The 14323-nt window shown below is 38.9% G+C and overlaps 2 protein-coding genes across 16 annotated transcripts in view; one reads left to right on the top strand and one right to left on the bottom strand.

Moving 5' to 3' along the window:
- The window catches only part of ERAP1 (endoplasmic reticulum aminopeptidase 1), a 38558-nt gene extending 32355 nt beyond the window's left edge, over nt 1-6203 (top strand). For all 4 annotated transcript variants that reach the window (XM_028092044.2, XM_028092043.2, XM_028092045.2 and 1 more), the window contains exons 17-19: nt 80-220; nt 780-861; nt 4611-6203. In XM_028092044.2, the coding sequence (XP_027947845.1) occupies nt 80-220; nt 780-861; nt 4611-4766 (379 nt within the window). In that variant the 3' untranslated portion in view covers nt 4767-6203. The remainder of the gene's footprint in view (nt 1-79; nt 221-779; nt 862-4610) is intronic.
- A 1271-nt stretch (nt 6204-7474) lies between these two features.
- The window catches only part of CAST (calpastatin), a 109549-nt gene continuing 102700 nt past the window's right edge, over nt 7475-14323 (bottom strand). For all 12 annotated transcript variants that reach the window (XM_088023404.1, XM_088023403.1, XM_088023402.1 and 9 more), the window contains 2 exons: nt 9199-9264; nt 7475-8066 (listed from right to left, as the gene is read on the bottom strand). In XM_088023404.1, the coding sequence (XP_087879530.1) occupies nt 9214-9264 (51 nt within the window). In that variant the 3' untranslated portion in view covers nt 7475-8066; nt 9199-9213. The remainder of the gene's footprint in view (nt 8067-9198; nt 9265-14323) is intronic.

Raw genomic sequence — 14323 nt, 5'->3', positions numbered from 1 at the left:
ACACATTATTTTATTGAAGTAATTCATAACTTTTCCAGGGACTCTCTATTGTTAACATTTCTTCTCTTAATCATTCTAGGCTACTAGATGAAGGTTTTAAGGGAGATGTAATAAAAATTCAAGAGTTTCCACATATTCTTGGAGCTGTCGGTAGGAACCCGGTGGGATATCGATTGGCCTGGCAGTTTCTGAGGGAAAATTGGGATAAACTGATACAAAAGTAAGTAGTGCCAAAAATTGTGTTGTGAGTAGAAAAGTCCACAAACCTGCCTGTGTTTTAGCTTTGTTTGTAAAACAACAGTGATTGTCTAGAGGGGGTTTTTTGATTGAAGATAGCAAGTAGAGGTCCTTAAAAAACTATTCTTAGAAAATAGAGAACTTAAATTTAGTGCTAACTCATGAATCTGGATAGTCAGCTGTTCCAGTCTATCTGGAAGAATCCTTTTCCGCACCCACAGACCAGTTTGAAGCCCTCCTGTGCACAGTTCACCCCACATCGTGGGTTAGCACTTCTGCTTGCTTGCACCTGCCCTTGCCTTGCTCTTGTAGCACTTACTAAGCCTCTACTGCTTTCTTTTGGGTACTGAATCATTTATTCAGTGGTTGGTGTTTTTTTTTTTACAACTACATCTTAACGCATTGGAGGGTACGGCTCATGTCATGGATTTTTCATGCCTGAGCAGTTTCTAGTTAAATGCTGTAACATGCACAAGGCACTTACAAACACATGTCGAATGAATAAATATTTTATGATACATCTTGACAATTTCCATTTCCAGGTTTGAACTTGGCTCAGCTTCCCTAACCTATATGGTAATTGGAACAACAAGTCAGTTCTCCACAAGAGCACGGCTTGAAGAGGTAACCAAAAGTTAATTAAATTTAAGTGACAATTAGCTAATAAATATGGGGTAGACAAAAAAATGGTGTGATGAGTTAGGAATGGATTTTGTCACCTAGTAGATGTTCTTTTTGGATGCAAACTATTGAAAACTATGCCTCTTCCTCAACACATCAAGAAGTCTTAGCTCTGTCATTACAAACATTTGGGCTTAAGAAATTAATGGAGACATTTAATCTCTATTTCCTAGGATGTTAAAAGTGATCATTAGAGGTATAAACGACCTACATGATCATCTAGTTATTATGAAAGAGGCAGGTCTGGAATCTTGGTTCTCTGCTATCAAGATTTCTCGTTACTTATTTATGACATTCACTTTGAGAAAGAATTTTAGGCAACTTACAAGGTCGATATGTAAAAGAAATGTTAAATTACAAAAAGCTGCATAATTTACAGAAAGAGGTAACTATATGAGGGATTTATGCTGAGGATAATTTATTGCAATTGTACCCTAAATGTACCACAGGTTCCTAGCAGTCAGGAAAAAAATGAGAAAACAATAGGAGTTATTCTCATTGTCTAGGAGGAGGGAACCATGGAACATACAAGTTTCCCAGAAAAGCAGACTTTTCTTTCAGCCTTAAATTTGATGGAATTTGATGTCAAGGTCATTGTTGTGTGGGGTCCCTTCTATAATAATGTTTTCAAAGGTGTAGAAAATTTTACAAGGCTTTAAAAATAGGTTGCACACAGATAAAAGCTGAGAACCTAATACTGATCTTTTTAGGAACAGTTCCATTGTATAGTCTGGTTATACCATGATAGAGCTTGATACAGTGAGAATGCTTTGAAAATGCAAAAATGTCACATCCCTTCTCTCTAGTTTTCATGCAGGTTTGTAAAATTAACTGGCACATAATTCAAGGTTGAACTCTAGTGAGGTCTACAGCAGAGCTAGTCTGTGATGAGGACCAGTCATGAGCTAGGAGCAGCTAGACAGCTGTCCATAAACCAGATCTGTAGCAACAAAACATTGCATTCAGTCACTTGCTCATCCCTTTGTTTCTCAGTAATTCTTTAAAGATATGACATTTTTAACTCAAGATTGACATGGTAGACCAAGCCCTTGCCCTCACAAAGCTTCAATTCTACTGGGGGACTGTGAGACAAAGCGACCGAAGTCAGGCTATATGCTCTGAAGATGAATGAGGCGCGGTAAGGAGACAGTGACTGGGGTAAGGGAGCTTTGTGCTATGGGATGTTGAGGAGACTTGTGAGCAGAGACTGAAGGAAATGCAGGTGTCTGTTGTGTGCAGAGGAAACATCAGGTGCAAAAGGCCTGAGGTAGGGCATGGAAGTGAAAAAGCCTGGATGTCATCAGAAGGGAGAACGTCCTCCTGTGTAGGAGTCAGCCCAGAACCCTTTCTGGCCTTCACATCCAGTTCATCCTGGAGTCTCACTGGCTTTGCTTCCAGCATCTGTACCCTATCTGTGCACTCATCTGCTTTTATCGCATCCCAGGCTTTTCTGAGTTCTTGCCTGGCCTACGGCGAGAGCCTCCTGAATGGCTTCCTGCTTTGCCAATACCAGACCATTTCCCACATTTAAAACTGAAAATCAGCCCATGACTGACCCTTCCTTTGAAACCTGACCTGTTGATCTTAGAATAAATTCCAAACCTGTCCTCCCCTTGTGCACACGACCATGACTGGGCTCCTGCTAGTGCGCGTGTGCCGCCGTGGGTCACCCTCCTGTGACACTTGAGCTGCCTAGCTGCTGCCTGCTCCTGGCCTAGAAGGGGCTGATGCTGTCTCTAAGCCTCTAAATTTCTCTCTGCCTGGCTTGCTCTTTGCCTAACTTGTCAGCCGAAACGCTTGTTGAATCCTTCACAGGTCCCACATCACATGTCACCTCCCCAGGCTGCTCTGTGGAAAGAAGGCCATCCCTGCCCCAGTCACTCCTAGCCTCAGTGTATTTTGTCCACGATAGTAGGTTAATAGTAACCACGTTGACTGCTTGTCTTCCTAGGTAGAGTGTAAGCTCTAGGAGGACAAGGGTTCCTTGCCTGGTCCCTTGCCGCCTCCTCAGTGTATAGCAGTGTAATTAGGCCGGAGGGATGAGTAAGTGCCAGAGGACATGTTCATGAATAAACGGATGAGGCTGAATCCCTGATACATGCTGGGGTTTGGGTTCTGCACTTGACCCACATTATGTAACTACATTCTCCCCAGTGCTCTGCGAGGGAGAGATCAGCCTTACTTCACAAAAGAGGAAATTGAGTCCCAGAGAAGTTAAATTGTTTACAAAGGCTCAAACAAGTTAGTAGGATAAAACCGTTTCTTTTCTATCTCTATATCATGCTGCTTATTGCACGGAAAATACTCTCAAGGACGCAGGTTTGAATCCAACACTCAGTTGGGATGCTGCATTTCCCAAGGTCGATGAGGGTAGGAGAGAGAATTTGGCGTCAGGAAAAGTTTGAGGGCAAGGCTTATCAGCTGGCTTTGTTACAGCTCTTACAGGTCTCTTTCTCTCTCTCTTTTAGTGGTACCTTCAGGATTATTTGAAAATATTTAAGTAACTTACTATGTTTAATCATTAAATACTTAGGAAAATTTTTGATGTGACTGGACTGCTGAAAAGTGCCTACAGTTGTTCTTTGACCTGAATATTTTATCTGGAGTCAGAGTATGAAACAGTGGGCTGAGCTGCAACCGAAGGCGGACCACGAGGTGCGGTCCGTGTTCTTTAGGTGGCTAGAGCAGGAGGGCAGGCCTGGAGCTCATCAGGAAGTTGTACTGAGATACAATTTTAAAAGAACCCCGAATCATTTAAAATTGGAATTTGACTTTTCAAAAGTCTGTTCTTCCCCTTCTCTTATTCCCAAACTTAAAATAGGATATTATAACATGGATTTTTAAGGAATTAACTGTCTGGAATCCATGCTGAATAAATAATACATCTTGGCCTAGACTTACTTCCTGTCTCCACAGTCAAAAATTTATGGATTAATGCTGTGAAAACTTAAGAGACAAGGTTAAGAACCTTTTAAGGTGAAACAGTACCACAACAGTCCGTGCTGTGGCAGAGCCAGACTATTTCTATTTCTCATGTGAGCTTAAAGGAGTTAAGAAGCCCAGCCATGAAACAAGAGGAGGAGACAGCTGTCTCTTATCTCGTTAAAACATGGGCAACTTTGTGTGGATTTTATCTTAGAGGAACAATACATGAATTGTGGATTAGGATAAAAAAAAATTTGGCAACGTCTGGGGGGATTACCACCATAACTTGCTAAGAACCCTTTTCCTCAGTGTTTCTCTAATGACCTATAAGGCCAGACCCACGGAGAAAGACTGCATTTGTGTGGTTGGAGCTGTTTTATTTGGCCAAGAAGATACTCTGCGCATTCTGCTTTTTAGATACCATGTTTAAAAAAATAAAGTTTGCATCTGCATGTATATAACAACACATAATAAATACACTCAAACCCTAATTATTAAACGGTATACAGTGAAGTCTTTTAGAATCTGGCAACTGTGAATAAAAAAAGCTGCAGAGAAAAATAAAAATTTGACATCATAAGGCATGGGTTCATTTCATATAGCTTAAATTTATGTGTACATAATTGTATGCAGATCCACCTGGCGCTGCCTTCTATGTAGAATTTTGACAAACACTGGAAATTTGGCTTCAGTTTTCTTTTAACTAGACCAAACTTAGATTTGTGTAATATAATAAATTTTTTAAAAATCTGGTTTTTCCTTACCAGGTAAAAGAATTCTTCGGCTCTTTGAAAGAAAAGGGTTCTCAGCTACGTTGTGTCCAGCAAACAATTGAAACCATTGGGGAAAACATCCGTTGGATGGATAAGAATTTTGAGAAGATCAGAGTGTGGCTACAGAGCGAGAAGCTTGAACTGCTCTAACAGTTTGTTCCTCGCTGGTTCCTGTGATGCATTATCGCTAAAATGTTGTCAAATGTGATTATTTTCAAATTAGAGATGGCTGTTTTGGCTCCACTGAAGATACTTCCTTTTCCTTCTTCCTCACTGGACTATTCCTATGAAAAGACCGGTGATGGGTTACTGCTGCTGTGTCTTTTATTGACAGGTGTTGCCCTGCAATGTTAACCCAAGGGGTGGGTGGGTTCCCTACTGTGGAGGAGTACCTTATTCCTTTTGTTTCCTTATACTTAAGCCTTGTGCTTTCCAAAGCCCTGCTCCCCACGTGTGTGTCATCCATAAGCTATTTAGCCACTGTCCCCTAAAGACTTGTGAATAGTGGGGACTACTGAACAATGAACACTTGGTTCATCTGCTGCAGGCCCAGAGGCTGACCTATAGGCCCATGGCCTCAGACTTGTTGTCTCTCTTTTGGTCAGGCTTCCAGGCAGGCAGCTGGGAGCTGGGGTGGCAGAGAGTACAAGGGGGTGTTTTATTACCCTGGTTCCCTGGCTGACCGCCACCCAAGCTAGCTCCTGAGAGGCGGCCCTCTTCCCCTCAGTCCTTTCAAAGTCTTCCTTGTAGCAGCTTCCTCTTCTCATCCCTCCAGGCTGAGGGAGGGCTGAAGTGAGCGCCCGGCTTTCACGGGCCCTGGTGGTACCTGTGGGCTCCTTCAGAGAACAATTGCTTATAACGGGGAAAAAAAAAATTTGAGGGAAAAAAAAATTTTTTTTGGAACCCGCCTCAAATAATCCTTATTTGAGTGTGTGGTCTACTTTCTCAGGGACCCTGATAGTGTGTCCCTCTGAAAAAGCAGAGAGCATTCAGGTCTAGAGGAGAAGCTTTCATCTGAAGTTGAACCTGGGAGCTGTTGACCCTTGGGTAGGTGGTGCTTCTCCCTGCTTCGTGTCAGCCTAGCTCACAACTCCCCAATAACTTGTTAGTGGCACTTAGTGCGACTAAGTCGCAGCAGTCTCCCATAAATTATGTACCGTATAACTGAAAATACAATTAGCGTGTGGACAATGTACTGTCTTTGAAGTCTTTTATGAGTTTTAATATACTGTAAAACTTAAACGAATAGGATATGAAAAATGTCAATGTGTTCTAATACACTGTGGAACAGAGTGACTTCTGGACATAAATGTGTTTACAATTCTATTTTTATATGTATTGCATGGTCTGATGGTTTGAGAAATCAAAACCCGAAATTGCTGGTAATTTCCAACCCCGGGTATTAACCTTCTAAAAGACATACAAAGCCAAGATTTAATGTAAAATATTTTTAATTGTGTTCTGTATTTTGATTGAATGAAACATGGAAATAGTGGCCTTCATTTCTGGTCACCTGCGGAACCTATTTTAATTTGCTTTTGTTGGCAAAGTCCCATTTTCTAAATAGATACAATATTGCTATAACAATGTGCAAATACCTTTTTTTTGGTACTAAAGATTGTTTTCTTGGCCTCTGAGCAGACATTTGCAATGATTTCCTCCTCATGAGCTAGGTTTCAAAGGACACCAATTCTGTAGCTTGGTCTAATCATCACCAAGTCTTGAAGACCTTTCTCATGAACAAAAAGGCATATGCAGAGTACCTTTTATGTTTACTATTACAAGCATGCCTTAAATCTTTGGATTTAAAAGTACTTGTATATATGCATGGAAATCACTAATACTGCAGCCGCTTCCCTGCACGCTATCTGTCAATGCCGATGGTTTCACTTAAAAACCAAAAACAAGAAAACCCCAACTTAATACTATATAATTAGAATAGAAATACAGTTAAATCCTAGAGGATGTGTTTATGTTCTCGTTATGTTCAGTCACCCTAACACCGGCTTTTATTTCCCAGATTTAGAATAAAAGAATAATGCCTGCATCTCTCATGGGATAGATACACAGAATTTAAAGTGGGTGAAGTTTGAAATTCTCTAGGTATGTGCATGATTTTTAAAGAGAAGTTTTAAAGAGAATTAATTTTAGGCCCCGTTATGAGCACTTGCTCTTTTTTTTGCCCTCCCCCACCGTTAGACAGTATTGGTGATATTTAGTTCTAGTGAAGTCAGTCCAGTTCTTATAAAAACTTAGAATACCTGCTGGGTATGTACTCTCTGAAACAAACTGCAAATCAGTTTGATGACATGGACCTGATTATCTTTTCGTGCATTCAGTACCAAGAAATAAGGATGAAATTAAGTATTTATCAGACTCCCCTCAAGGATATCAGTGCTATATTCATAAACAATGCATTCCAAAAGATCTGAGAAAGCAGTCAAAGTTGTAGGATCTCAGAATCTAGTTCTTGAATTGCTCTAGGGGGAAAACAGGTTTTTAAATTCCGGATGGCTTTTTATTTTTCTTTCAAGTCGAAGTTTTTGTATTTGGTAAACCCAACTTCCCTGAAGCCAGATGGGATACAGTGCACGGACTAACAGGGCAATGGCTCTAAGCGAACCGACTGGCTGTTCTGGTTACATGTATCAGAAATGGAAAGCATAGCTTAACACGGTAACCCAAGTGAGTTCAAGGCCTATGCATATTCTAAGGATTAGATTTTACTATTCTTGGAACTTGTTATGTGGTGACACAGAGAATGCATTTTGCTCTTCTGACTTGATTCAAGTTTCAATATCTTTTGTGCTGGCTCTAAGGTGCGGAAGTCCTAACTACTGGCAAAAAACAGTACTGGGTGCAGCGCATCCTGGTCTGTCCAGGTTATCAATTTATTAGCAGCCCAAGAGGAGATAATGTGCCCAATGTACAATATTTTAGGTTGGGGGACTTATAAACATTAACCCAAAGAAATCTCAAATACAGTTCCAAAGCCCAAGAGGAAATGGATCATGAGAAATCAGGACATTCAACATGTTCAAAGCATTGTTTTCCAAATGCTAACCACAACAAAAGAATTAAGTGCTAACTGAAAATATGAATGAGATTTACAGGCACTGTGTGTAGAATGTGCAAAAGTTTGCAAAGGTTTTTCCTTTTTTTGTGTGTTGCTTTAAGAAACTATCAAATATATCTCGTAGAAATATAAAGTTCCCATCTCTCCCAACTGAAGGCATTTTTTAAAAATTCAAAGTTTATCAACACTCAGTACAATAACACAGATGAACCACACAAATTCATTTTCTTTCTGGGAAAAGAATAACCAATGTTTAGGATGTCAAGATTCGACAAGTAACACTGTCTAGAAGCCACCCAGAAAAATTTGCTGTTGTTCAAAACCTTTTGTCCTTCAAAAGTCACCATCCACCTGAAGATTTTATAGGCAGATACCTTGAAAAATTCAAAGGAAAAAAAAATCCAGTAAACCGTTTGATAATTTTCTTGATACAGGCATAGTAAATTTAACATTTAGTAAAAGCACTAACAGCAACAAGGAATTTCCTATAAGTAAACATGAGCATGTTCTTTGAAAATTCTAGAATTTAGAAAACAGAAAACTTGTAACTTGGGTGAAAATCTTTGGAATAGTTCTAATAAGGATACCTCCCCCTTGTTAAAGGAAATAAAAGACCATGGTGACAAAGACTAACCCAATCTAACCTACATTTTTATTTTCTTTAGGCTTTGGTCAGCCAGTGGTCATAAGGTTCGATGGCTTAGAATAAGATCTGTTCTTCAATAAGAGGAATTACATAGTAAGAATTATAAGGGCCCTCAACATGTATCTCAGAGATTCCCTCATCCAAATGAGTTCTTTAGTCACCATCAAGTAGAATTAAACAAAGCACTTGACTTTGACCACTTTTGTTGATCTTAGTTTTGCAATCTTTTCTTTTGCCTCTGTTCCAAAAAACCCTGTAATTTCCACTAGACCATAGGGGTACTTCTGTCCAGCCCACCATGTTGGTCTTTTGGTAACATCAGCATCATAAGGACATTTCTCTGTAAGATGTCACAGGCTAACTGGGCTTTGTCACAGTAACCTGCAGTCACAGGCATTTGGGTGTCAAAGACTCGGCTAGACTTAGGTGGTCATTTTCTTTAGTAGGAGTCTGGCCTGGTACTTTTTTTTTTAATTTTTTATTGTTATGTTAATCACCATACATTACATCATTAGTTCTTGATGTAGTGTTCCATGATTCATTGTTTGTGCATAACATCCAGTGCTCCATGCAGAATGTGCCCTCTTTAATACCCATCACCAGGCTAACCCACCCCCCCCCCTCCTCCCCTGGCCTGATATTTTAAAGAGCTCTTAATTATAAGATTACTATTTTTAAACATTCCAGTAGCAGATGATTCCATTTATTGCTTTTCAGCAAATTAACCTGGACAGTGCAATGTACATTTCATGTCAATAGTGTAAAGAGAGCATAGGTCAGAATTGGACTCAGTTTCCCTTGCCTATAACAGGTCTGTGGAAGGTACAGTAGTCTTCACTCACAACAAACACGTAACTTACCAAATAGTGTGAACTTTAACTTGTATTTTTTCCATCAGCTTTTAGCTTGGAAGTTTCCTCTTTTGCCTAAAAGGGAAAGCAGAACCATCACTGAACTCCTTCTTTCCTGGATTAAGTATCAAAGAGCAGATCTATCAGAAGATGCTTAAGAGGAGATGGGCTTTTCAGAATTAAAGGGTCAAAAGATGACAGGTCAGTGGAGGAAAATAAGATGGGCCTAAGGATTTCATTTAGTCCAAACTGAATTGTTCTCCAAGTTTGTAAACTAAAAATAACCTTAAGTGATTTAAAGTATTTTACTCTAATTTTCTTTTTCTTTCTTTCTTTTTTTTTTTTTGAAGGCTAGGGTAATTGAAGAAAAAACACAGGTGTTCTTGGATGCTATTCATTCATTCTATAGTGATGAATTCACTCTTAGGGGCATTGCTGGGCACTAATCGGCTGAGAATATAATCTATTAGAGATAAATCCATGAGCAACTAATTATCAAATCTGGTTTCCTATATCCTTTATGGGTTTCACTCCTTTTTTGAGGTATAAAATTGACATAACATTAGTTTCAAGCGCACAACAATGATTCGGTATGCGGTATATATTGCAAAGTGATGAATACAGTAAGTAAAATTTTTCCCCTTGTGATGAGAACATTTAAGATCTCTGTTAGCAACTTTCAAATATGCAAATATAACATTATGAACTGTAGTCACTAGGTTGTACTATATAGTCCCATGACTTTTTTTTTTTTTTTTTTATAACTGGAAGTTTGTATCTTTTGACCTTCACCCTTCTCACCCACCCCACATCCCTCTCCCCTCTGGCAACCACCAGCTGATGAGCTTACTTTTGTTTTTAGATTCCCCATGTAAGTGAGATCGTGTGGTATTTATCTTTCTCTGAATGACTTACTTCACTTACCATGATGCTCTCAAGGTCCATTCATGTTACCACAAGTGGCAAGATTTTTAGGGCTGAAGAGTACCCTATTGTATATATACACATCGGCTTGATCCATACAGCCACTGATGGACACTTCGATTGTATCCATTTCTAGGCTATTGTAATTAAGGCTGCCATGAATAGAGGGGTGCATGTATTTTCCTAAGTTTGCCTTTTCTTAGGGATAAATACCCAAAGGAAGAACTGCTGGATCAAAGGCTATTTCTATTTGTAATTTTTTGAAAAACCTCCGTCCTGCTTTCCTTAGTGGCTGCACCAATTTACATTCCCACCAAGAGTGTATGAGGTTCCCTTTTCTCCTTGTTTTCTCTTCGTTTTTTCATTTTGTTGGTGGTTTTCTTTGCTGTGTAGAATCTTTTTAGTTGATCTAGTCCCTTTTGTTAATTTTTGCTTTTGTTGACTTTGCTTTTGGTATCAAATCCATGAAATCCCTCCTAAGACTAATGTTAAGGAGCTTACCACCTATGTTTTCTTCTAGAAGTATTCTGGTTTCAGGTCTTGAATTCAAGTCTTTAATAACATTTTATTTTTACGTATGGTTTAAGATGGGGGTCCAGCTTTCCCAATACTACTGAAAAGACTTTCCCTTTCCCCATTGTAAATTCTCGACTCTTTTGTTGTAAAATGACCATATATGTGTGGCCTTATTTCTGGGCTCTCTACTCTGTTCAGTTGATCTATGTGTGTGTTTTCATGCCAATACCATTACTGTTTTGGTTAACTACAGTTTTGTAAGATAGTTTAAAATTGGGAGTGTGATGCCTCTGGCTTAGTTATTCTCAAGACTGTTTTGGCTATTCAGGGTCTTCTGTAGTTTTATACAAATTTTAGGATTTTTAAAAGATTTGTGAAAAAAAATGCCATTGCAGTATTGATGAGGAATGAACTGAATCTGTACATTGTCTTGGGTAGTATGGACATTTTAACGATATTAAATCTTCCAATCCCGTAAGTACAGAATCTTTACATTTAGTTGTGCCTTCAATTTCTTTCATCAATGTCTTCTAGTTCTCAGTGGGTAGTTCTTTGAGCTCCCTGGTTAAATTTATTTCTAGGTATTTTATTTTTTGATATAACTGTAAATGGGAGTTTCCTTAATTTTATTGTTATTAACATATAGAATTGCAACAGATTATTGTATATCGATTTTCGTATGCTGCAGCCTTACTAAATTCAACAGTCTTTGATGGAATTCTTTGGTATCTTTTATATATAATATTCTATCATCTGAAAATAGTGACAGTTTTACTTCTTGCTTTCCAATTTGGATACCTTTTCTTTTTCTTGCCTAAGTGCTTTGAACAGGACTTTTAATAGAATGTTGAATAAAAGTGATGAGTGGGCATTTTTGTCTTCCTCATTTTAAAAGAAAGTTTTCAGCTTTTCACCATTAAGTATGATGCTAGCTTTGGGTCTGTCATATATGGCTTTTGTTATGTTGGGGTATGTCTCTATATATACCAACTTTGTTGAGTTATCATAAGTGAAAGTTGAAATTTATCCAATGCTTTTTCTGCTTCTGTTGAAATGAGAGGATTTTTATCCTTCATTTTATTAATGTGGTATAGATCACATTGAATGATTCAGGGGTGTTGAACCAGCCTTGCATCCCTGGAATAAATCCCACTTGATAATGTTATATGATCCATTTGGTAATATTTTGAGGATATTTTTAAAATCTATGTTCATCAGGAATATTGGCTTGTGATTTTATGTCCTGCTGTGCTTTGGTTATCAGAGTAATGCTTGTCCTATAACATCACTTTGGAAGTGTTCTTTCCTTCTCTATTTTTTGGAAGAGTTTGAGAAGGATTGGTGTTAATTATTCTTTGAATATTTGGTAGAATTCTCTAGTGAAGCTGTCTTGTCCTGAATGTTTGGGAGGCTTCTGATTACTGCTTTAATCTCCTTAGTCTGAACTGGTCAGTAATTACTATTTCATCCTGATTTCAGTCTCGGTAGGATATAGGTTTCTCTCTTCTAAACAGTTCATTATGTTGGCATGTAACTGGTCATTATGCACTCATTGCCATTTTAATTGTTTTTTGGCTGTTTTGTAGATCCTCTTTTCCTTTTTTCTCTATTCCTTTGTGATTTGATGACTTTCTGTATTAGTAAGCTTATATTCCTATTTTTTTGCGCATTTACTATTGATTTTTGCTTTGCAGTTACTATGAAGTTTATGTATGACAACGTAAAAGTCTATTTACAGTCGATAACAAGTTTGCACTCTAAAGCTGTATATTTTTACTCCTCCCATCCTTTGTTTTTTGACATGCATTTTACATATTTTTATCGTGTATCCCTTAGTGGATTATTATAGTCAGTTTTTACTACTTTTGTCTTTTAAGCTTCCTGCTGGCTTTGTACATGATTGATTTACACCTTCACATTATTCTATTTTTTTTTAAAGATTTTATTTATTTATTTGAGAGAGAGAGAATGAGAGATAGAGAGCATGAGAAGGAAGAGGCTCAGAGGGAGAAGCAGACTCCCTGCTGAGGAGGGAGCCTGATGCGGGACTCGATCCCGGGACTCCAGGATCATGACCTGAGCCGAAGGCAGTCGCTTAACCAACTGAGCCACCCAGGCACCCAACCTTCACATTATTCTAAATCTTACTGTATATTTACCTTTGCAGTGAGATTTGTTCTTCCATAAGTTTTCCTGATACTAATGAGCACCCTTTATTTTCAGCTCCAAGAAGTTCCTTCAACATGGCTTATAAGGCTAGCTTAGTGCTGATGAGCTCTTTTGGCTTTTCCTTGTCTGGAAAACTTTTGCTCTCTTTCTATTCTGAATGACAGCTTTGCTAGGTAGAAGATTCTTAGTTGAAAGTTCGTTTTTTTGTGTGTTTGTTTTTTAAATTTCAGCACTGTGAATAGCTGCCACTAGCTCTGGCCTGCAAAGTTTCTGCCAACAGTCTGCTGATAGACACAGTTGATTTTCTTTTGCTGTGTTCAAGATTCTCTCCTTGACTTTAACTTGTGATTTTTCAGTTATAATGTTACTTGGTGTGGGTGTCTTTAAATTCATCTTCTTGGGGGATCCTATGGTCATCCTGGATGTGGATGTCTGTTTCCTGTCTGTTTCCTGCAGGTTAGGGAAGGGCTCGGCCATTATCTCTTCTCCTTCTGGGACCCCGATAATGTTAAGGTTCATCTACTTGATGTTGTCCTGTAAGTCCCTTAACCTATCTTTACTTTTTTTCTCCCCATTCTTTTTTCTTTTTAGTGCTCTGATTGGGTGGGTTCTGCTATGTCTTTATGTTCACTAATCCTTTCTTATGCTTCACAGACTGTTCGATTTTTCAATTCAGTTACTGTATTTTTCAGCACTGTGACTTCTGTTTGGTACTTTGTCATTATTCCCATCTCTTGTTGAAGTTCTCACTGTGTTCATTTATTCCTCTCCCAAACTGGGTGAGTTTTTTTTTTTTAATATTTGTTTATTTGAGAGTGTGTGTGTGTGTGTGTGTGTGTGTGTGGCAGGGAGGAGGCAGAGGGAGAATCCCAAGCAGACTCCCTACTGAGCACGGAGCCCAATGTGGAGCTTGATCTTATGACCTGAGCTGAAATCAAGAATTGGACGCTTAACTGACTGAGCTACCCAGGTGCCCCTGGTGAGCATCTTTTTAACTATCATGTTGACCTCTTCATCAGGTAAATAGCTTAGGTCCATTCTATTTTGTTTTTTGTTTGAGTTCCCCCTGAGATTTGATCTTGTTCTTTGATTTGGAGGCTATTCATCCACTGCTTCATGTTCCTTGACTCTGTGTTGGTTTCTATACTTTAAATCAAACAGACACTCTGGTAGTCCTGAAGGAGTGTCCTGATGCAGGAGATGGAACCTTATTGTTTAACCCTGCCCGAGCTCTTGGTTATCTCCCAAACCTTTGTGATAGGCTGCTTAGACAATTTTATTTTTAGTGGGTCCTAGTGTTTGAGAGGGTGCCATGTTCTGTCAGGGTCCCAAAGGGGAGGATCTCTTGTCAGCTTCCAGATTGAAGCTGATTGGAAGCCAATGCCTTACATAGCATCAGTTAAAGAATGCACATATATACAGTCCAGTGAGACCACAATCTAAGTCCGGCTGGCTTGCCAGAGCCCAGTGATCTGGGGGGTCCCTTAAGTGGCAGTCACTAAAAACTAGATTTCCAGATGAGTAT

Source organism: Eumetopias jubatus, unplaced genomic scaffold (genome assembly GCF_037043125.1).
Source record: "Eumetopias jubatus isolate StellerSeaLion01/CBP00866 unplaced genomic scaffold, mEumJub1_p1.0 scaffold_5, whole genome shotgun sequence".
Classification (NCBI taxonomy): domain Eukaryota; kingdom Metazoa; phylum Chordata; class Mammalia; order Carnivora; family Otariidae; genus Eumetopias; species Eumetopias jubatus.
Note: the sequence above shows the minus strand (reverse complement) of the source record. Positions and strands in the feature narration are given on the sequence as shown.